At 41.5% G+C, this 21,652-nt stretch overlaps 1 protein-coding gene across 1 annotated transcript in view; it reads right to left on the bottom strand.

Moving 5' to 3' along the window:
* The window catches only part of HSPBAP1 (HSPB1 associated protein 1), a 37,880-nt gene that overhangs the window by 1,373 nt on the left and 14,855 nt on the right, over positions 1-21,652 (bottom strand). The window contains exons 3-6 of the mRNA XM_075152868.1: positions 18,030-18,214; positions 13,680-13,816; positions 10,353-10,524; positions 2,863-2,946 (exon numbers count right to left, since the gene is read on the bottom strand). Coding sequence (XP_075008969.1) covers positions 2,863-2,946; positions 10,353-10,524; positions 13,680-13,816; positions 18,030-18,214 — 578 coding nt within the window. The remainder of the gene's footprint in view (positions 1-2,862; positions 2,947-10,352; positions 10,525-13,679; positions 13,817-18,029; positions 18,215-21,652) is intronic.

Here is a 21,652-nt window from a genome sequence, read left to right as displayed (position 1 = left end):
CAAGGCAGCAACTATCTGGGGGCTACAGAGGCACAAAAGTGAGTCTTAAGGAAATTCAGGAAATATTTTATCATATAACAGTAGCTGACATACTGCTGCAGTTTTAAACATAAGCAGAAGGAAAAACATGTTTCCTCTGAAAGCACTCCTGCAAAAGTAAATACTAAGTTAGTAACTGGTTCTTTGTTTTGGCCCTTCACTTGCTGCATCATCCCCTCATGCAGCTGGGTAGTAGCTAGTTTAGGATAACTAAACAAAACTTTAAAGGATCTTTTTAAGCTTTCTTTCTTACTTAACTGAATTTCTTGTATGTGGAAGGGAAGGGTATGTGGAAGGAGACAGTAAGGCTCCAAACAAGATGGGTGGTATAGTTATTTCAATTACAAGTGCCTAGGAATGGATACGTCAATTTGCTTTCATTGAGATGCTTAGACATACAAGTTTTAGAATAAAGATGTAACCTTGTCAACCCACAGCCCCGAACTGCCTAATTGTGGCTTTGGGGAACACGTCAAGCAAACCACGCACCTCGCTGGTATGAGTGTTGAAGGCAGTAATTCATCCCGGAACCCTGAGCAGAATTTGGGATAGAAGCAGGGGGAAGTGCTCTTAGCATTCTGTGGCTTTGGATACTTGGCTTATTAGTGGCCTCGTATAACAACACCCAAAACACAGAGTTTGGTATCTACATGCGGAAATGATTTAAGGTGTTGCACTCTTGGTATTCATCCTGGTCTGCTGAATAACAGGGTTGTACTGATTGCTATGTTAGGAAGCAAGGAATACTTTGGAGTAGCTCACATCCAGCTGAAAACAAATTAAACTTCTACTCTAAAGTCTTGCCAATATAGTTAATGGTTTCACTAGGACTATAAATGTTGGCATGATTCACATCTGTTAATATGAAAGCAGCTGGTAACAGCTGCAAGCAAGAACTGCTTGATTTGGTAGCAGAAGTGTTCTCAGTATTGTCTTTTAGCATCCATGTCAGAGTTTATTTTTATAGATGGATTGCCCAACACCGAACAGCGCTGCCATCATCAGCTGTAGGCATAATTTCTGTAAGGAACTTTCACCTGGGTTGCAATAGCGACACTTGTTTATGGCAGCTTTTGATATTTGGGGAGGGGGAGTGTCTCTGTCGTTCATCAGCGTGATGCCATATACAACTACCTGCTCTCGCTGTCACCAAACAAGATCTTGGTGACTTCTGCAAGACCTTTATGACCAGAAAGGCCACGGAGTTTAGCTCCACTATTTTTTTTTTTTCTTGCAGCACATAAGAACAGCTAGAAATGCTATAACTAACGCACCACCCAGCAACATGGGAGTTACCAGCCTGGCACAACTGATCCAGTCCTGACCTGCTCCTCCAGAGGGGGACAATCTGTGAGGCACAGCTTAGGGCACAAGTGTGTGTGTTGACATCAGGGTCTTTTCAAGCATGGGGCACAGAGCCAGTTCCTCTGAATTACCTCAAAGGCTGCTCAAATTTAAGGCAGGTTTAAATGGATGCTCTAAAACATTGTTGGTGCTTTCTCTGGCACCGGACACAGCCTGACTATACTTCAGGCTATATAAGAACTCTATGGGCTGTTGGCCTCCTGTCCTTTCTAAATACATAGTCTCATCTGGAAAATTTCTCCATGAGTGTAACACCCAAGTGAGTTCCTCTACTCTGCAAATGCTTGGTTTGATGTTGGTATAAGAAATGTATTGTGTAGTCTTTGAAGAGCAGTTGAATGCATGTGTTCATTCCCCTGCAGATTTCCAGCCTAATAAAGGTTGGTTTTTTTTTTTTTAAAAAAAAAAAAGGCAAGCAATAAGTATTTTAGTGAGGCAACTTTCACAGGCCATTTCAAAGGGTCTTTTTTATATTAAGCTAGGATTAATGATAAAGTAATTTGAATCAGAAAACCTTCTGGAGCATTGAGATGATATCCCTGGAACCATCCCATACATACTGGTTAACATGAGCAAGAAAATCAAAGCCTGGGGAAAAGAAAATTAATTAAGTACTTGAGAAAATCCAACTCCAGGCAAATGAAAACTATCACAGAGAAACGAAAATTCAAAAATCCTCTGCCACCCCCTTCCTATCACATTAATCTGATTTAAATTCTAATTTAGCTTTGCATGTAAGCATGTGCTTGAGGTGAAGCTGCTGTATTGTCATCCCCTATTCAGCACAAAGCTAGCTAGTCCATAAGAAACTGGACGTGAAAAGTTTAGCTTGTGTTTAATTGTTTGCCTGATTGAGGTAAACTTGCATGTGATTTCTGCTGAATTGGCGCTTCAGATCTGGAACCTTGGAAGGTTCTTCAGGAAAAACTGTATCCCTAAGGGCTCTTTCCTCACCAGTCTCTGAATAGAGCACACCCAATAGGGCTGAACCTGGCAGGCAAGGGAGAAAATTCCTCAGCCTTGATCCTTACAAAAGTTCCTTCTCAATGCAGCTAAGTAGGAAACGCAAGCTTGAGTTCTGAGTGGCATCATTTCTCTGCTAAGGTCATATTCTTTTCACTGTTTTCTTGCTAGAGATGCTTCTTTTTTCTCCCCCCCACTTTCTCGAGCAAAAACCTTGAATTGAATGTTGTTGCTTTCTCGAGCAAAAACCTTGAATTGAATGGCAAAGCATGGCTGCATTTTAGTGGTGGGTGACAAATGATGCTAGTAGAACATGTAAGTCTGCAAAGTTTTCTGGGATCCTGAGGATAAAAGATGCTATGTAAATGTAAGCACCATTGAAACTGCTTAAAAGTGTCTCATGAGGGACAAGATTATTTGTGTCAGCTTTCCTACTCTTTATAATATATGCAAACATGGAAGAGCTACATCACCATGACATAAAAAGGAAGATACCAGTTCAATCCAAGAGTTTATGCTGACAGTGATGGGGTCAATGGATTCCACATAGTGCCACCAGTGCCTTGGAACGAGCAGGACCTGGAATCAGAGACATTGCATTAGGGTACTAGTAGAGGCTTGAAGAAAGATAAGGTGTTGTAATTAAGGTGATGTGGGATGCAGAGGCAGAATGAGGCAAGGAATAGAGGTGGGTGGTGATCTTTATCTCTTTAGAAGAAAGAGCCTTTCCTCAAGACTTAAATGCCCACTCTCTCCTCCCATTGTATCAATATTACTATATAAGAAGTAGACATGATCCAGAACTACCTCTCATCCAAAGTCCTTCTCATGTGAAGGAGGATTGTAACCTTAGAACTGTTCTAGGTAAGCAAGGTCTGGCTGTAGAAAGGGAGTGCAGCTGGTGTAGCAGTAGAGCAGGGCTTTGAAGAAAGTCTCAGCCAAGCAGGAATTCTTTTGTAGACTCTCCAACTGAGCAGAATTCCCAGTTCCTTTAGAAGGACTGCCAGCTGGCTTCCCCAAAAAGCAGGTATTCCAATGCTCATCTAGATGATTAACAATATGTAGCTTTAATTCTGGTAAATACTCACCAGTATTAAACTTGTCACTTTTAGTAGATAGGCTTTTAAAAGAAGGTGTCCCAGAAATCATGACAATCCAGTTTAGATCAGAGCTTTCCAACTATATCAGGATGATAGCTGTGACATAAAATTGATTCTAACCCATGGCTTTTATGGTACAAAGACCTTAACGTTGTTTTGATGATATAGTACAAGCTTTACAGATTACTGAACATTAGATTAACATGGAGCTATCAAGAAAAGCATAAAAGATGGTTTTGACAGGGAATAAAAATGGTCAGAATGGATAAAAACACACACTTCAGAATGGAGAAAGTGAAGCAATGATCTGTATCTGAATTGCAGACAATTCTTTTTCTTGGTAGACACAAATTACTTAAAAGAATGTTCTGCTACCTAGATAGCGCTGTGCTTCATTATATCAAAACACGGCTAATGAAAAAATGTCTGTGTAGGGAACAATGACTGCGGCCCTAGTCCTGCAAACACTTGGACATTCAGACACTTGGAAATTACAGGACAGTCAGAGCAGAGTCATTTTTGGGCCACAGGACAAAATGTTCTCCACAGTTTTCAATTTAAGTCGAATAAAAAAAGCATTGGCTCTCTAAAGGTCAAAAACATTTGGAAATTGTACTTTAATCCAGTACAGCATACAAAACAGAGAGGGAACACAGTCTGTGTTCCTTCCCCCTCCACAGTCTGTGGAGGGCCATTATTTAAAAAATACCACCAATTAGTTATTCCTGACATCTAAAAGTGTACGAAACCCTACACAGACTGAAGCCAAAACATGTTTTCTACACAGAACAAGTTTGAGTGGTGCTTTTGTCACAGAAACCTACACTTTAAATGAAAAGTGCTATTGCATTAGCTGCAATGGGCTTATCTGTTAGCAAGTGGTTGCCCATGTTTCACTGACAGCAGAATCATACAAAAACCACTCATCTGCTCTATAGGGGAGCTTACGTTGCGCTCTGTTAAAGAACCTGGGTGCCGTCTAAATGACAGGGTACAATGATGAAGCCTGGAAAATTTTGGTGTACAGCAGAAGGCGGCACAGCTTCTGGAGTAAGAAGCCGTTTCCAACAACGGGGTCCTTACTGCGGGACTTGCGTAGGAAGAGTGAGCTTGCAACATGCTGGAGAAGTGGATGAAGACACTAGGGAATTGGGGTATGGTGCAGAGGGAGTATGTAGCAAGGGAACAAAAGCAAGTCCAGTCTTTTCAAACCAAAGAGGAGGAACTTGGTCTTTGGAGAGACTAATCAGATTTCACTTGCCAGCAGGTTAAGGATAATAACTGCAAAGTTGTGTATTTCTTCAGCTGGCACTGTTTGCTGATGCAATTTATAGAGGAGCTAGAGAGCTGTGACTCAGAGGCAAAACAGGTACCATAAAGATACTTGCCCTCTCCCTCTTTATTTTTGAGCAAGCTTATGCTTGTTAAAATATGGATTTATGGCAGCAAGAACATTGAAACTATCAAAAAGCAAATGGACTAAAACGAAGATGAAGAAATGGAAAAAAAGTAATTAAAACCAAAAAATACAGCTGGCAAGGGAGCAGCAGAACTAACAGAAGACCAAAAAAATAATCCAGCAAAGAGAGAAGTAGAGTAGAATTCTTCTACCTTTACAAACTAGTATTCTTATAGGTTTGCAAACTAGAAGCAAAAAAACCCCACAACAAAACCAACACAAAAACCCAACCCACCCCCCACTCCAACTATCAATTCCACAATAAAATAAAGCAGACTTCTGTATGTTTATAAATATGGGACACAGACTTAGCTACGTTTGAAATTATATTTCAATAGGAAATGTAAAAGTAAACCACAGTGAAATAACACACACACACAAAAATGCAGCAAACATTTTACAGGGAAAATGTAAAGTGCAAAAGCAAGACAGAACTATTCCAAGCTAATTTTGTGTTAGTCTGCTTTCTATGGAATATATCTAGCTTTGTGGGCTGGGGAGATACTGATCTAAACAGCAACCAATCAGATAATTTTAATATTTAGGCTAGTGATAGGCAAACATAGCAGATGAATTCAAAGTAGGACAGAAATTCCAGAAACGACAAAATGAAATTCTAGTCTGTTACAGGAGGAAAGAAACAAAGAGAACAGTTGGGAGAGCAAGTGGAGCAATGCTGAAGACTTGTACAGCACAGAGAACAGAACAGGTTTAAATTCTCAACGGACACGATTAACTCGATACAGTGCAAATGTAGGGCAAAGGTGGAATTGCCTCAAAAAGAGGGCATACCCTGACGTGAAATATTATACCAAGAAATTCTTGCTCACTGGGAAAAGATATTTGGGTAAATGCGCAAGAAAAGGAAGCACCAAAGAACGCCAGTGTGATGGGAAGAAAAAGAGGGGGGTTGTGGGGGGACCTAAGCAAATCCCAGAGCTGTTGCAACCCTGGCAATGAAAAATAAAAGAAAATAAATAAACGCATAGCCAACTCTGTGGGAGGACCATGTGAGGACTCCATGGCAGTGCTGCCACCCCAGCCCATGCCCCAGTCCCAGCCGGTGCCTGGCTGCCCTGGTGCTAGGAAGGTGCTTCTTACCCTGCCTCCTACCCACCGAAACGGAGCGCCCAGGGCCCCCGACAGCAGAAATGCAGACACAGTCCTGGAAGGGAACAGGAAGGGAATGGGGCTGTTACCATGCTGTGTCCATAGGGATCCAGGCGAGGGACTGGGGGAAGCTCAGGGAAGAGGTGGAAAAGTAGAGTCAGGAACTGGCAGCTTTCACCTTTGGTTTGCTCGACTTTTTGTGCACTTGTGGGGTTCTCCGTGTGTTACAGGCTGACTGGTGTTTTCATCACCAGATTCTCTGTCTCTTCTGTGATGGAGATGATAATTCTGGTATCTAGAGGATGAGCTGGGCTGTCTGCCATGTTGAACAGAGCCTTACCTATGGAGCGATTCGGGGCCAGCTCTGTAGCCTCCCACATGGAAATTCCCTCTTCCTTCCCCAAAATAGAATTATCAGCTATCTACTATGCATAATGCTGCGGACAACTCTGAATTCTCTTCTACTAAAATCAGTAAAACTCTTTTCCGACAAAAGCATTTTCCCACTGCAAACCCTTTTAAAAAGTATTTTATATACTTCGAACTGGAACATTTTATTGCCTTTTAAAAAATTTGAATTACTGCATTTCCTGACTTACTACATCACCTTTTTGTTTTTACTTTTCTTGATTATTGAGACTGTCTGTTCTGCTGCTCCCCACTTTAAGCCCAATCTGAAGTTCTCACCCCTTTTCTTTAAAGGTGGCACATAGGGAAATCCCTGCCTGACTTCACGAAGATTTCCGCTTGCTCAGGGTTGGGTTAGAAATCAGAGGTCTGCCTGCACTGTTGTGAGCTCTGGCTGCCAAGCAGGATCCCATGGTGTGTTAGATACTGCAGCAGGAGAACAGAAAGAGAAAACCTTGCAGCTCTATGCAGGAACTTAGTGATAACTGTAGTTGTGGATGCAGACTGACTTTGAGACGTGTTTCTTTAGACTTTCAGAAGGCAGGCAAGAAAAGCAGGGGAGGAGAGCTTCTGAGCAGCAGATCACAGTGAGAGACAGTAAGCAATAATGTTGATCATTTTTACATCACTCTTCCCACACTGTGACAATGTTTTTCAAGGCTGGAAGGGAGCATCCTTCTCGGACTCGATGTGCCTCTGAGACTAGCTCAGTTAGGCCTCCCCTTGCACCTCTGGTGTCTAGAGCTGCACTGCAGCTCCTCTGGCTCCAGGCTGCACCTGGGACACAGGGCTAGGAAGCAGGAGAGCAGGCAGCAGGCAGCTGAGAGCTGCCTCTAGCAGCACGGGTCCTGGTGTCCACTACCCCTCCTGTCTGGGGTAGCGTGAGAGGGAATGGCATTGCTCATGGGAGCCCAGTGTACAAGGTGCTTGCTCTCCACTAGGAGGTCAGGTGTGTGGAGCCTCATGTGTCTACCTTCAGACAAGCGGAGATGCGCTTTCTCGTCTTTTTACCATTGTCTAGTTATTTGGATATGGATTAAGAGGAAGAAGGATTAAGAACAATTACATTAGCGAGCAGGAAGGAAGGAATAAGCTGGTGAGAAGTGGGGCAGAGGAAAGAATGATCAGTGATTTTGTATTGTATAGCGTCTCAGCTTTTTGTAGCCTTTTCAGGTGGGATTCATCTCTCCTATTTTTAATCATCAAAAAAGGTAAGCCTATATGTGTAGGCTTCTTTTATAGCCTGTACTGAAGGACAAGATGGAATGAATGTTCCTGCAAGACTGTAATTGTGTAAGACAGGGAGGATGAATCGCCTTGTAGAGGTGCCAGGTTCTTCCCACTGATGGCAGACAGGACATCTGTCCTGGACGGGGTTTAAGTTGAGGATAGCAGATCTTACCCTAACTCTCTTAACACTTGTCCCAGAGTGTGGGCTGGAAGATACTAGAACAGACATGTTTTGCCCCATTTGTGATCTTTTAAGCAGTATTTGTATATTTGTTAAAACAATCAAGGTGTTACTAGAAATATTGCAGAATTTATGAACAAATAAAACAAAATACTAATGCTTTGGCTGAAAACTCACTAGTTCAGTGAGCACAAATCCACCAGCAGTCATCATCCTGCTCCATACCTACCACTCAGCCTTGCAACCATCACATAGGTGACCAGGTCCAAATATTTATAAGGAGCCCCTACATTTGTGTGATACAACTTGAACTTGTAACTTTATGGATATAGTCGTGTGCAGCTGCAAACCCTAAAACTACTCAGCTACCTATTTAAATAAGTTAGATATCTAAATGTTATCATAATTTGTATCGAGAACAAATCACTAATGTATAACCAGAAACTGTATTAAGATCTCTGTGGAAATTCAGCCCACAGCCACTGGTCAAGTACAGGATGAAACCTTATAAAACCTGAAGTCTCAGCCAACTACCTAAATTCATAACAGAGATTCACCTCTGAACAATACAGTGAAAGGGCACAAAGGATGCAATCGAAGTACGCATTGTGCATTGGTACAATGTTATAGGAAGGAATTCTGCTTTAAAGCCTTAAATAGGTGTAGAAAAATGGCTTGTAACAAACAACGACCAGAAGGTGGCATTAGACACATGAAGTTTTTGATACTTAAAGCTGCACTCACCCTACATGCCTTTGCTCTCCTGAATAAGAACACTTTTGTCTTTATTTTTCAACCCTTTATTTTTACAATATCTAATCCAAAATGTTCTGCGTACCCTCTGGGAAGGAGTGGAGATGCTATGTATTATCACAAAATAAAGCTGGCTGCAAATTCTGCAGTAATTGTATTAATTCTACACGAAAACCACTGCTAAGCACGTATCCAGACTGTTATTATTCAGGGATCCTCTCCCTTATTAACAAAGGAGTTCTTCTAGGTCATTCTTTCCTCTCCATCAAATGGCAGCAGTCCCCAGCCACCTGCCCCATAAGCTTCTGGATGAGGTGCTGGAAAGGACCACCCAAAAGGCGCTGATAAAATGGATAAAGGCAATACTCAATGCTCCATCATTGCCTCTACATTACTTTCTCCCCAGAAATCCAAACAGTATTTCCTTCACGGCAATGGAGACAACTTGTATTACTGAGCTGGCCCAGGATCTTTATTCCTAGCAAGATTAACTTGTAATTGCTTTAAGCCTAATTAAAATCAAGATCATATTAAAGGTTTACTACCATACTTGATCATTCCAAAGGAGATTATAAATTGAAATAGTGTTGGGGAACATGGATAATGCAGTACTGAATGGATATGGCATTTTTATCAACAAAATAAAATTTTATTGATAAAATAAAAATTTGTTCTTTATGCTTTAAATTCTTGTTGGAAACTACTATCCTGCTCCAGTCTGTCATCTCACCAGTTCACAGGAGCGCTCCTCACCCTGCCTCCTCAAAATTAGTTGGATTAGCAAAAATCCGTTCTTTCAATTGTTGAAGGCAGCTGGGTTTGCCAGATAGGGGCAAGGGAGCACTCGTACAAGTCACTGAGTTGGCAGGTCAAAAGAGGTGACAACATCTGGTAGGAGAAGGGTGAAAAGGCGCTACAAGCGGCAACTCCACCATTTTAAGCAGTCGGAACAATGAACATTGCAAAATTCCTTTGGAAAGGCCTGACAGTTTGAGATGCGCAGGGGTGCTTTACAAAGATATGCACTGCTGAACAAATGAAAAAGGGTAATTCAGACTCCAAATACAGACCATGTTGATTAAATAAAGGAGGACGCTATTTACAGCAGAAGACTAGGAATTAAGAGTCCTGAGCCCTACTCTCATACCGCTGCTGACTGCCTGTGTGACTATAAGGCAGGTACTTACAACTGAACTTTCTCAGTAAAACAGGGTTAATAATATCCTCACATCCTTGTAAAGCACCGTGAAACCTCTGGATGGTGTGTGCTCTAAATGCAAGTATTATCATTATAATACTCCGCTATTAAAGCAACAAGTTGGGCCAATGTTCCCTGGTGAAGGTTATTCACTATCAAAATATGAGTTCCTTTGCTGGCTCTACGCGCTCATTAATCAAACACATTTTATAGAACATACTGGTTTCAGAGTAGACAGGTTGGAGTACTGTTCAAGAAAGTTTTAAATCAGACAAATTGCGGGTGATTGCAAGAACTGCAATGGAATCGGGCAGCCGATTGAACTAACTCTCCGAATGTTTGTGGCTTTTGTACAAAAAAGGCTAGTAAAATAACTGTGAGCAAAGAAAGTTCCCATGCTGAGAGAAATGTATCAAGCCTGAGAGCAGACTGTAGCGAGAGGGAAGTTCCACAGTCAATTTGTTAAGTTTTCCTAGCCCTTAATTAGCCAGCTAAATAATTTACTAGAAACTTTAAAGTAATGTAAAGCTCGTATGTGAATGGTACCTGTCCTGGACTGAGTGTAACCACATGGGCTGTTGTGTTCCTAAACTCGGGAAAGCGTTTCAGATCAGGGTTGGCAATGTTAACTTTGCTGAATATGCTGGATTCCTCATAAGGGATCCTGGTGGGATAAAGGAAACTGGTGTCACCAGGTGGGAAGAGGTGCCATCTCTTCCTGAAAATAGAGAGAAGATAAAAATGTATTGAGTGCATGTCAGTTACAGCAAAGAACTAAAGGCAGTAGCAAGGTTTTCAATAAAACATAAATCTGCCTCGCTGTGTGAATCTCCTACGCAGTGAGAACACAGGCAGTGCTTACAGGCTGTCTCCTAAAAGCATTTTAAAATATTCCACTCTTTAATTTTTTAACTGAAAAGATTTACAGCTTCTCACAAATTATTTTTAAAAGGCAGATAAAATAAAATTAAAAAAAAAAAGCTCTTCCATCTGGTTCCTCCTTCCTCCCTTTTACAGAGCAAAATGCAGCATTTACAGATGCTCAGAGGATTAAAAATTGCTCTATAAACCAATGGAAATAGTTTTGTTAGAGACAATGTACTTTCATTCACTGAATGAATAGCTGCTGTACCCATGTTTGTTTTAAAAGGAGGGCGTTGTGTGTTTACAATGGTAACGGTAAAGGGGTATGGACATGATCTTCTGTCTCCTATCTTCACCTACAGTACTTACTTGGCTGTTAGTCGCAAACCCCTCATTCTTAGTAAAACTCACCTTGATGCTCCTATGCCACAGATGGCATAAATAAAAACCAGAAACATTCATAGACATAAGCATCCTGAAACACCTGTATTTTTTTGTGTTACCAGTACCACAGGATGAAAACATGGCTTGCGTGGGCCACTGGGGTTAAGAACTCACTGGTGTGACTAAATGCCCAGACGGAGCAGGACAGGGTTCTGCTCATGAGGGCACTCGTGTTCCAGGTTGCTCTCTACACGCGCAAAGAAGCGGGTCAACACGCTGCAGTGCGGGGCCGAGCTGAGACACCGACCTCATCCTCAGGAGCTAATGTTTCTATTTCATTTACACAGACCAGATCAAAGGGAGAAAAAAAGAATATGCCAGAATTGGTGGTGCCAGTTTTATGGGTACTATAAATGAAATATGTTAGCAGGTACATATGTAATTTAGAAATAGGAGTTTTATATGGCAGTACTTTAGGTGATGGAAATAACCAGAAAGGAATACACAAAGGGAGAATTTATTACATTTAAGAGGTGCCGGGCAATCAGTACAACAGTGACCCATGCACTAAGCAATGGAAAAGTAAAGGCAGTACTTTGCAGCACAGTTGGACAATTTGAGCAGCTCTCCTCTTTGTTTCAGACTTTAGCAAGACCTTTTCTTTTTGTCCCTTTCCTTGGTACTCGCTTCTTTCTTTTTGCCTACTGCTTCTGGTTGTCAGTTCTAAGTCACAGATCTGAAAACGGGAGAAAAGCAGCCAAATGGCACAAAAACAGAAGAGACAGGAATAGCAGGATAGCCAGAACTGCAGAGATCGGCACAGATGGAAGTGCCATCGGCCGCTGACATTCTTTGGTAATTACCAAAGCTACTGCTGGGTGCAAGCACAAAAAAAAGTTCTCCTGACCTCAAGCCCTATTGCAACTTTGTTTTGCCCTCCAAACTAGAGCCTCTGAAGGGGCAGAGAATAACTAGGTTGGGAGGCTCATGGGTTAATCCTGAAGGCTTATGACAAAGCAATATCATGAAGCAAAAAATCAAAAAGCCCGAGGGATGCAAGGAGGAAATTCAAGATAGCAACAGAGGGCTAAGGAGTCGTCCCTGGTTCTCCTGCAAAGGCAAATCTATTTAAGTTTAGCATAAGCTTATATTCTGTTACAAAGCCTGTCTTGTTTGTGAGTCTCAAAAGGGAATCTTTCTGCTCAGGATTCGCAAGCTTGTGGAAGTTTGCAATCTATTTATAGGCTTCGCTCTGAAGAGGAAAACAACTTTGTCTTTTCAGGCCATGCAAAGGCTTTAGGCTTATTCTTTCCCTGAGAGGAACAAAGATTTTGTTCTACCAGAGGGGAAGGAAGTGTCTGGGAAGGCAGGCAAAATTGCTACATGATGCTGGAACTCTGGCTTCAGCTCAACACCTGAAGGTAGAGATCAAAGAGGCAGGGCAGGTATCAGGTCTGCCAGATTACTGTACGTATTTAGTATATCCAGTATTTAGGTGGATACTTAGAAGATATGTAGGCATGTAAGTCTCATGTTTTATAATGAGATTTCTGGCTCCTAAATACAGTTAAGTGTCTGGACTTCAATGCATAATGCTTACTGATGCGATCTGAAGTCCACAGGACTGGTTGCAGCAAAGCGCAATGCTGATGGGGGCTTCCAGAGTGTCTCTGCTGCATGTTCACCCAGGGTCTTAAGGCTGTTTATAAACGTGAATGAAAACCTGCGTGAGAGCTAAACAGTTACCCTTTTTACAGATAAGATGACGACAAATTCATTTGCCTCAGGTCTTAAAGCCAGTCAACCTGTGGCACTGCCCAGCATAGAAGCCAGCATGCCTGACTCCCAATCCTGCATCTTAATCACAAGACCACCACGATTTTACTGTTCTATAAAATGTCAGAGTAATTAATCACATTAAAATCCCACTGGCAAATTATTCCTTCCACTATATACTATCAAACCTAAAAAATGCAGGCAACTTGTTTTGTTACTCCAGCAATAATAGATAACAAAAAACCCCTGAGGCCAATATGCAAGGAAAAGAGAAAAAAAAGAATGGGAAACAAAAAAGACAGCATGCAAACAGGCAGAAAGATATAACAACAAAGCCACACGCTCCAAAATGAGTTTGGAGCCTCAAGTGTCCCTTTCAACTTTGCTCACATCTGGCTGCTCCCATCCTGATGTTCCCCTTTTAAATTAATTCTAGCAGGCTATTAGCAGCTCTTGCACAGAGAATATCGTAAAAGTCTAAGGTAGTTTATTTCTATTTTGTTTCTGGGCTTTTTATTTTTAACTCTTTATCTCCTAATTCCAAATTCCTGGATTCATAACTACTTGGAAGATTAAAATGTTTATTATTGGACCACATAACACACAGACCAGGAAAGATCTTCCTCAAACAGGAGAAAATAAAATTGTGTTACCTCCGTGCCCCAGCCAAACTCCCACCCCCTGAAGTTCTGCCATTTCCTATAGAACAGTTCGGATGCTCTTCAATCACTGAGAGCTCAGAAAACGAAAATAATCAGGACCTAGAATTAATACTCAAGAGTCCAAAACTAACTTTATAGCACAGTATAACTTTCTTCGGTATTTGTTGTATGTATCTGCATTTGTTACCTTCCTTGTACTTGCAACACTAAGTTGCAGCCGTAGGAGTCCAAATGGCAGGGGGTGTTTGCTCCTTCAGAACCAATCCACAGCGTGCTCTCTTTTCCACTTCTTCCAGGAAAACCAAAGTCAGACCACCTTATATCCTACAGCAATAAAAAGGTTATTTATGTAAGCTGTTGAACTGATTCACATCCTACCCTCAGTTCTCTGAGTCTCTTGTCTTCTCCCTCCACTGCTCAGTCGCTCTTTATCCACTGCAGTGGTTGCTCCTTGCCGGGGTTCCCATACGCATGGCCTGTGCCCCCTTCTCCAAAATTCTCCTCTCTAGTAGCATTTCTTCTGCTGACTTTCTTCTTTTTCTGTCTGACTACGCAGCCTCCCAGATCTCTGACTCCAGTCTTTCATATCACTCAAGTTTCCCGTTTGCTCTACAGAAGGACTGCCCAACTGCTCATGGCCACACGTGGCTTCTTTTCAAACACTCTTTTTTTCCTTTCTCTGCTCTTAACCATCCACCCAAGCTCAGGATTTTTTTTAGAAAAATTCTGATACACGGCATTTAAAAAAGGAATGAAAAGAAGGAAGGAAAAATCCCTATTCCCTTTTCAAACCAATTTGATAATCCACGTAGCATATTTGCCCTCTCTTTGCTCCTGTCCCAGCTTTCTCCATGTGTTCTGGAAACGCAGACTTTACCCCATCTCTGACCCAGTGGTACGCCAGGTTTTTTAAGTTTCTTATTATTTAATGGACACATTTTTCTCCTGCCTTTGCAACTGCAGAGGCAGTGAACTTAAAACAACTCGATTACACGGTGAGAAAGGACAGAACAGGTATGCACGTGTTATGAACAGGATCCTGGAGCTTTCCAGTCCATTGATCCTCCCACAAGCAATCCCTTGGGGATGACAGCCGGAACGAGGGACAGTGAGGTATTTTTCAGATAGTTCGAGGGTTTTGCAGGATGGCCCTGTATAGCTTGAATAAAGCTTTCCCACGTTTCTATAGCTCACCCTGCTACCTGCAGGGCCTGATCATTTGTTTACTGGAAAGCCCTTGAAGTATACTGGCCAGAGACACTAGTGCCTTTTGGCTGGAGTCCCAGGCTGACCCTTAGGAAACAGAGATTCAATTCCTGCCTTCCTGATAGTCTCGGGCAAATCACTGCATCTCTGAGCTTTATTTTTCCCATCTTGAAAAGGAAGATAACGGTATTTGTTCCGTTTCAGTAAAGCACTTTGGGGTCGTTCACATCACCTAACTTTAGGAACCTAATTTAAGCTTGGCTCCTGCTCTTTTCAAAGCACTCTCAGTCACGCCTTGGAAAAGCCTCTCTCTTTCTGCTGTCTATAAAGAGAAAATAGGAGTCTAGCCTCCTCATTTCAGTATGTAAGCTAGCTGCTTGCAGGCAGGTGGATGACTACCCTTTTTTAAGATCTATGGATGAGGAAAACTACAACTAGACATTACTATAAGGATGACTTCACCATGACTCTGTATCAGGAAACCCTCAAAATGAGCGATAGCCTTCCCAAAAATTAGGTGTTGCTAAAGATTTTGAATTTCAGAGTTATTGATTTTAAAGATATCATTTGAAAAAAATGCAGAAGTGTAATATAAACATTTGTCAAAGGCAGCAAAAAATCAAAAAGAAAAAGTTGCTCCTATAGATTTCAGCAGCCATAAAATTTAAAATCCAATACAACTATTTCAGTGATAAAGTTAAGCGTAACACCATCTCTACACTTTAATCTCACACTTAAATAGTTTTTGTATTTTGTTACAATTTAAGTGGAAAGAAAGCACACATAATCAATATTAGATTTAAAAGAACTTTTTGAAAATGCTGCAGCTGTAGTAAATAGTTGAAGCGATTATGGGTAAAATAGTTTTTAACCAATGAACTGAAAAGGAACTGGTAGGATTACTGAAATCTTGTCACAGTGGGTTCCTTTTCTACAATAAAAAGCCACAGTAAGAAGAATTGCACTAAAAGGTGTTCCAACCATAACAGATGGCACATTACTTGTGAATTATATTTATTTCATTTGCTGCTTATAATGAAGTTAATCTGTACCCGTATGTCACTTTAAAAGGTCTCATTTCTATTTAAACTTCACGCATATATCTTGCTTCTGATTTATATCTCAAATTCTGTAATGAAATATCAACTGAACAAAAAATGTAAGACGCTAGATACTGCTCATAGATTAGAATAATGGAATCATTCCTTAGCCCACACAGCTGTAAATGATAAACAGTGCAATCTAAATTTCAAACAACTTCTAAATGGCCCTATTAATCACTATAAATAACAGTGCAGTTGGCCTTCTTTTCCCCTTCAAATCACCTTATGTAAATCTAAATAAAATCTAAAAAGAAAAAAGGGGTTATCATCAAATTCACACAAGAATGGAAGAGAATTTCTACAAAGGACTCTTTTGGCTGGTATAAATGGCGTAGCAGTGTTTCAAAAGCCATATGAGTCTGGAACTGACGGATGCATTTCATTCCCATGCCTGTGAAAATGGCAGATGACATACGCCATATTTGCTTGCATAACACCATCGACTTTTTCCTTCCCAGATTCTGCTTAAAAAAAAATCCACGGCATAACCATTACGTGTGTCTATTCTAAAATTGCAGTACAGTCTGTTCCTTGTTATAGGTCAGGTGACAAGGTTGTGGTATGACACCTGCACAGAAATGCAGTTCCTGGAGCCTCAATTTTGTTCTTGAACGGGGACAAGGGGAAGAAGGCGGTTTCCTTCAAGTGTGTTTTTATTGACTGAATGAAGCAGCAGGCTATTCAGGTCTTCTGAGCTGCTATTACCTTGTGCTATAAAACACAGGAAAATGCTGTCTGTTGAGGCAGAAAGAGAGAAAACCAAGGAAGGACCACGGAGAGACGAAGTCACTCAAAGATCTGGGGAAGCCTGAAACATCCCTGGAGCTTCCAACTTAGTTCAAACAACATGACCCAGTATCAGAGTCGTGCAGCTCAAGTTTATGTGATCCTGGTTGTGTTTCAGTGTGCTTAGGAAGGGAGGGGAGAAAGAAAGGTAAGATGGTCCCTGTGCCCAAACCTTACCTTCCAACCCACAGAACAACAGGAAAGGAGACAGTCTGAAAAAAGACTGAGCACTGAAAAATACTAATTTTACTGGTATAAAAGAACAAAATACATATAAGGAGCATGGGAAATGCTTTCTGAGGAAATAATTAATTCTAGGGGGCTTATCAGTTCGTATTCTCCGTCATCCCAGTGACACAGTGTTTGCAGGGAATTATGATTCCATCTTCACGTTTGAAAGTATAGAAATGAATAAGGCTTCATTTACTATTCTTTCTTTATATTTTTTGAAAACATACACCTTTTGTATAGCTATCCTTAATTTTGTCCTCTAACAATTTGCAAGGAGAAATAGCACAAATGTAGATGAACCAATACATTGAAATAGCAGATAAGACACGGAGAAAGTAAAAGAAAATACCCCAGGTAAGTGTCCTAATACTGCATTTGGAAATTACCGTAGATTATGTACTTCCATGGACAGGTTACTTCATGTATTTTACTGCCTCCACAGACAATCAAGGTATAATAATCCCGCAGTCTCAGAATCCCTCCCTCTCGCAAACAGTTTATCTAAATATATTACGGGAAGGAACTGCGCTACTTGAGAAAACAAGCCACGAAGCAAAACACAGAGCGAAACCATGTTACGGCCTTGTTGCTACAAGTGAACCCAGGCCATCAAATCCTCTCTCCTGAGCGGAGCTGTTAATTCGGGTACCAGGCGGATCTGGGGGAGCAGCAGGGCCGCCAGTTTGCAAAACGCCAGGCCGGCCGGCTGCCTGTCACATCCACGCCCCGCTCCCGCCCCGCCGTCACACCTTCGGGAGTGAGGCCGTCCACCCGGCCGAGCCGGGCTGCAGCAGGGGATGTCCCCTCCCGTCCTCCTCTGTCCCAGCGTCCCTGCAATTACTTCAATGACCTGGCTCGATTTTAGGAGAGAAACGACTTAGGGCTGCAGAGGTCACACACGTGACCCGGTGCTCCCCGAGCCTGCCCAGTCCACACATGATGCTGGGCTAAGTGGGAAGGGGAGTGCTGCCAATCTGGTAGTTGTTTTTGTCACTTGTGGTGCTGTTTGTAAGCATATAAGGAGGCCCAGAATTTTAGATGGCTGCCTATTGGTACTAGTTCTCCATTAGCCTGAGAGCCAATAGCTTTTATTTCAAAAGTTTAAAATAAACGGCCAAAGGAGCAGAGAGGGGATAGCAGTAGAGGTTTCAGAAGCTAAACTAGGTAATTTGCAATGATTAAACTAGGAAGAGATAATATTAATGTTTTACCTGGAAAATTTCTGGCTTGTCTTCAAATATCCTGGCAATGTATTTGTAGTCAGCGTAAGCCCAATATTTGGAGTACTCATAACAACCGAATGGCCCAGAGAGGCAAGAAGGCTGTCCACAACTCCAAGCCAAGAACTCTTCAAGCGTAGCCTTCACATAGCTACAGCTGGTTTCAAACTGGGGAACTAGAGCAACAAAAGAAAAGCCAAATATTACATGAGCATTGAGCACAGAACCGGTAAAAATAATACGTAATTTCTCTCTCAACTCTGGTTAAATGCAACATGAGATACAAAGTGGGACTGGGTGGCATGACTCTGCTCAATAAAATGATTCTCATCACCTAACTCGTAATTAAAGTCTGAGACTATTGCTTTTTCATTAAGGTTTAAGTGAATGGCTGTTACCTTGAACTTGCTGTGAGGTAAAAGCACACCGATAGCTGCTGTTGTTCATGTGCAAGGCACCCTTCAGCACAGTAACTCAATAATACGCCCAAGTTCCCTAAACAACTGAGAGCCTGTCCTTTGCTTCATCTCCCTTCTTAAGTGTGAGTGGTAAATTGGCACACAAGTATTCGTGTACCCTTTATTTTGTCTCCATGGAGTTACATAGATGGACACGTCCATCTTTCCCTAAAGCAATAACCAAATCAGCACAATAATGCATAGGAAGCAAATTATGGAGCTGCACACGTGCCAATGATCCATCTAAAGTGCTGTGTGTCCTTATTTTTCATTTGGGACTGACAAAAGCATATTGCGGTGTTCCTTGGCAGACATAAAAAGTATTTACCAGCAGTGTTTTGTTCCCGTCATGCTTTGGTCAGGCTGACTGATACAGCCTTTCAGTTCAAGGTCAGGTCACTTGGAAGGCCTACAAAATAACCCACATCACAGCATACTTTAATTGTGGTTAATCAGAGATCTTCATTTCCCACAGCCGCTAATTGTGCCAGCTTCAAAGAGACTTATCCAATGTTAAAAAATATTACTTTACTATAACTACTACTGGGAAAAAATTACTGCAGCCTGCATGAATGACAATGACAGAGCTGCAATTTAACCTTGTGTAACCTGCACTGAGCTGCTCAGAAACGGGATCCTTTCACTGTTGTGCAGCAGCAGCTCTTTGTTCTTTAGCACTCTCATTTTGTTATCGCAGCAATTCCCATAGTGTCTCATACATTTGTTCTTATTCCCTTTGGGCGGGAGAACAGCTTTTACAAACCTTTATCACTATCATTTTGCCATTTTCCATTGTAGTAGCCTAGGTAGCGGTTTTCCTTCCCCTCACTATCAAATTCATTAACTAAAAATGTCAGATAAGCCCCACTATGCAGCAATCCATAAGCTGGGCCTGTGTAGTAGAAGGGCTCCCTACCTAAGAATTGCATACAAGACATAAATCACCTGCAATAACCAAAAAGCCCTGTATCTGATTCCCTGCTGTGTTGCAGTCCAATGCCCTCTCCTGATACCCAGCCGTTAATGCAATGCACATCATTTTACTAAAAGATGGTCTGACAGAAAAATTAGATAAAAGATACAGCACTACTGAAGGTGGCTCAATATCTGTATTATTTTGATGAGAACAGAGAGTGCTTAGGACACTGCCTATTTTCCAACATAACTCAGGAGCAAGTGTTTTAAAGGCAAGAACATGCTCTTTCTACTTCACAGTGTATTTCACTCTGAGCTTCATTTAAAAAAATCCAACTATGAAAGGCAAGACTACCTTCTAGGATACCATCTCCTCAGGGCAGGGTTCTTGGTTTAATTTATAACTTGTTCAGTACCAAGGTGTGGGTGCTTATGGAAAAATAAATAGTAATAAAAAACGTATTTGGGCAATCTAGACATTGCTTAGATGGATTTGTAGAATGCAACTAGGGTGAAAATGTTAGCAATGGGCAGCTGAAAGCAAGAACATTATTAACCAGTTTGCTAATACTTAATGACTAAAAGCTGAAGGTGTTTTGTAGTTGATAAATTTTAGATTAAGCCACGTAAGCCTAAAGTAAGCTACCAGTGCTGTCTGATGACATGGTATCTGAAGGCATGACAGTCCTCCTCCCCCACCTAATGCCACAGATTGAAACCAGTGGGAGGGAGAGAGGGAAGAAGTGCTTTTTGGAGGAAGCAGCTCCCCTCCTTAGTTAAGGTCTCGTCCTGACAGATGCCAAATTCTGTTCTACTCAGAAAGACAGTGTTTGCAATGTGTACTATGGGAAACATAGAAAAAAAGGATAATAGCCTTAGAAAATACCCTAAAGCACCAGTAAGAATGCAAGTGAAATGTCCCCCTCATTTCTTTAAACTTTGAAGAAAACCAAATGTCTCTTCACAGCTGCTGGGGAATTTAAATTATTTATACGAATAATCCAAGCAAGGAATAGCCATTTAATACTATAACAAAGCACAGGCACACTCACAAACCAAAAAACTGGCCATCCACATCCAACTCCAATAGCCAACTCAAATCTCAGCTTTATACATACACTTCAGTGTATGGTATTTGTATTATATTTTCAGCCTCCCATTCAGCTACTGAGTCTATAGCCACCTTTGCAGTCCCTCTCTACACCAAACGTCAGAGGCTTGAATTCTTTCACTGTCCTTAGTGGTAGAACCTCTTGGGCAGATGTCCAAGTTACAGCCCTTTTCTATCCAACTGTGTGTCTGACAGCATCAGCTCTACCCAGCACCTCTTAAGAGAAATTTCCTCCAGAGATCTTGTAACTCATAACTGATCAGCATAACAACCTCTTGCTCTCTAGCTTCTTCACAGTAAACTCATTGTTTATTCATTTTACTGAGAAAATGGTCACAACCAGAGAAAATGGTCACAATAAGAAACGTCTGCATACAGAAGTCAGTTTTGTGTAAGCTTTACTCTTCCTTTGTAATTGCTGGTGGCTCCAGGTAGCCATCAGATAGATGGGCTATGATGCTGCATCTTCTCTGCCAGAAACTCAACTTCTGTGGCTGCTCCCCACCCTTTATCTCACCTCAGAAAAATAAATCTTTTAGCATGGCTGGAACTAGATGGATAGGGATTTCCTGATTAATAGCACCTTCATTGTTCTTGTAATGAATGCTGGTACTCTCTCTGGAGGTATCTCTGTCAATGCTTAATCCTCTGATTGTATTTTTTCCCCTTTTACGGACACATACTGTTTAACTTGTGTAATCAGACAGGATACTATCAACCACACAAACTTAGGCAGGTACAAATAATTCTCACAAATAATACTGCTAGCTCCCACGTTTTCCATGTTTCAAACGTGCCTTCCATATCCATATGCCTCAGGAAGTTCCAAACTAGCAAGAAAAGCAAATATAAAATCCAAGCAACTCCCACCATGTTGCCCCATTTGCAAACCTCACTTTTTTATATTAAGGAATCTTCAGCTTGGGAATCCCCTCCCCAGGCTGCAGATGTGGCACTAAAGAAGGATGAGAAGTTGTCATAGTAAGAGGTCTCAAATTATTTAAGATCTTCCAGATCAACCTCATGGCTTAAATCATCTCAGAAATTCTGAAGCTGTGATTTCAAGCTGACACTAAAATATACCCCCAAGCAAGGGAACAGTTTCTTTCTTGCATACGTTTCCAACTCAG

The sequence above is a fragment of the Calonectris borealis genome, chromosome 6 (genome assembly GCF_964195595.1).
Source record: "Calonectris borealis chromosome 6, bCalBor7.hap1.2, whole genome shotgun sequence".
In the NCBI taxonomy this organism is placed as follows: domain Eukaryota; kingdom Metazoa; phylum Chordata; class Aves; order Procellariiformes; family Procellariidae; genus Calonectris; species Calonectris borealis.
The sequence above is the reverse complement of the archived record's forward strand: the minus strand, read 5'-3'. Positions and strand labels throughout refer to the sequence as shown.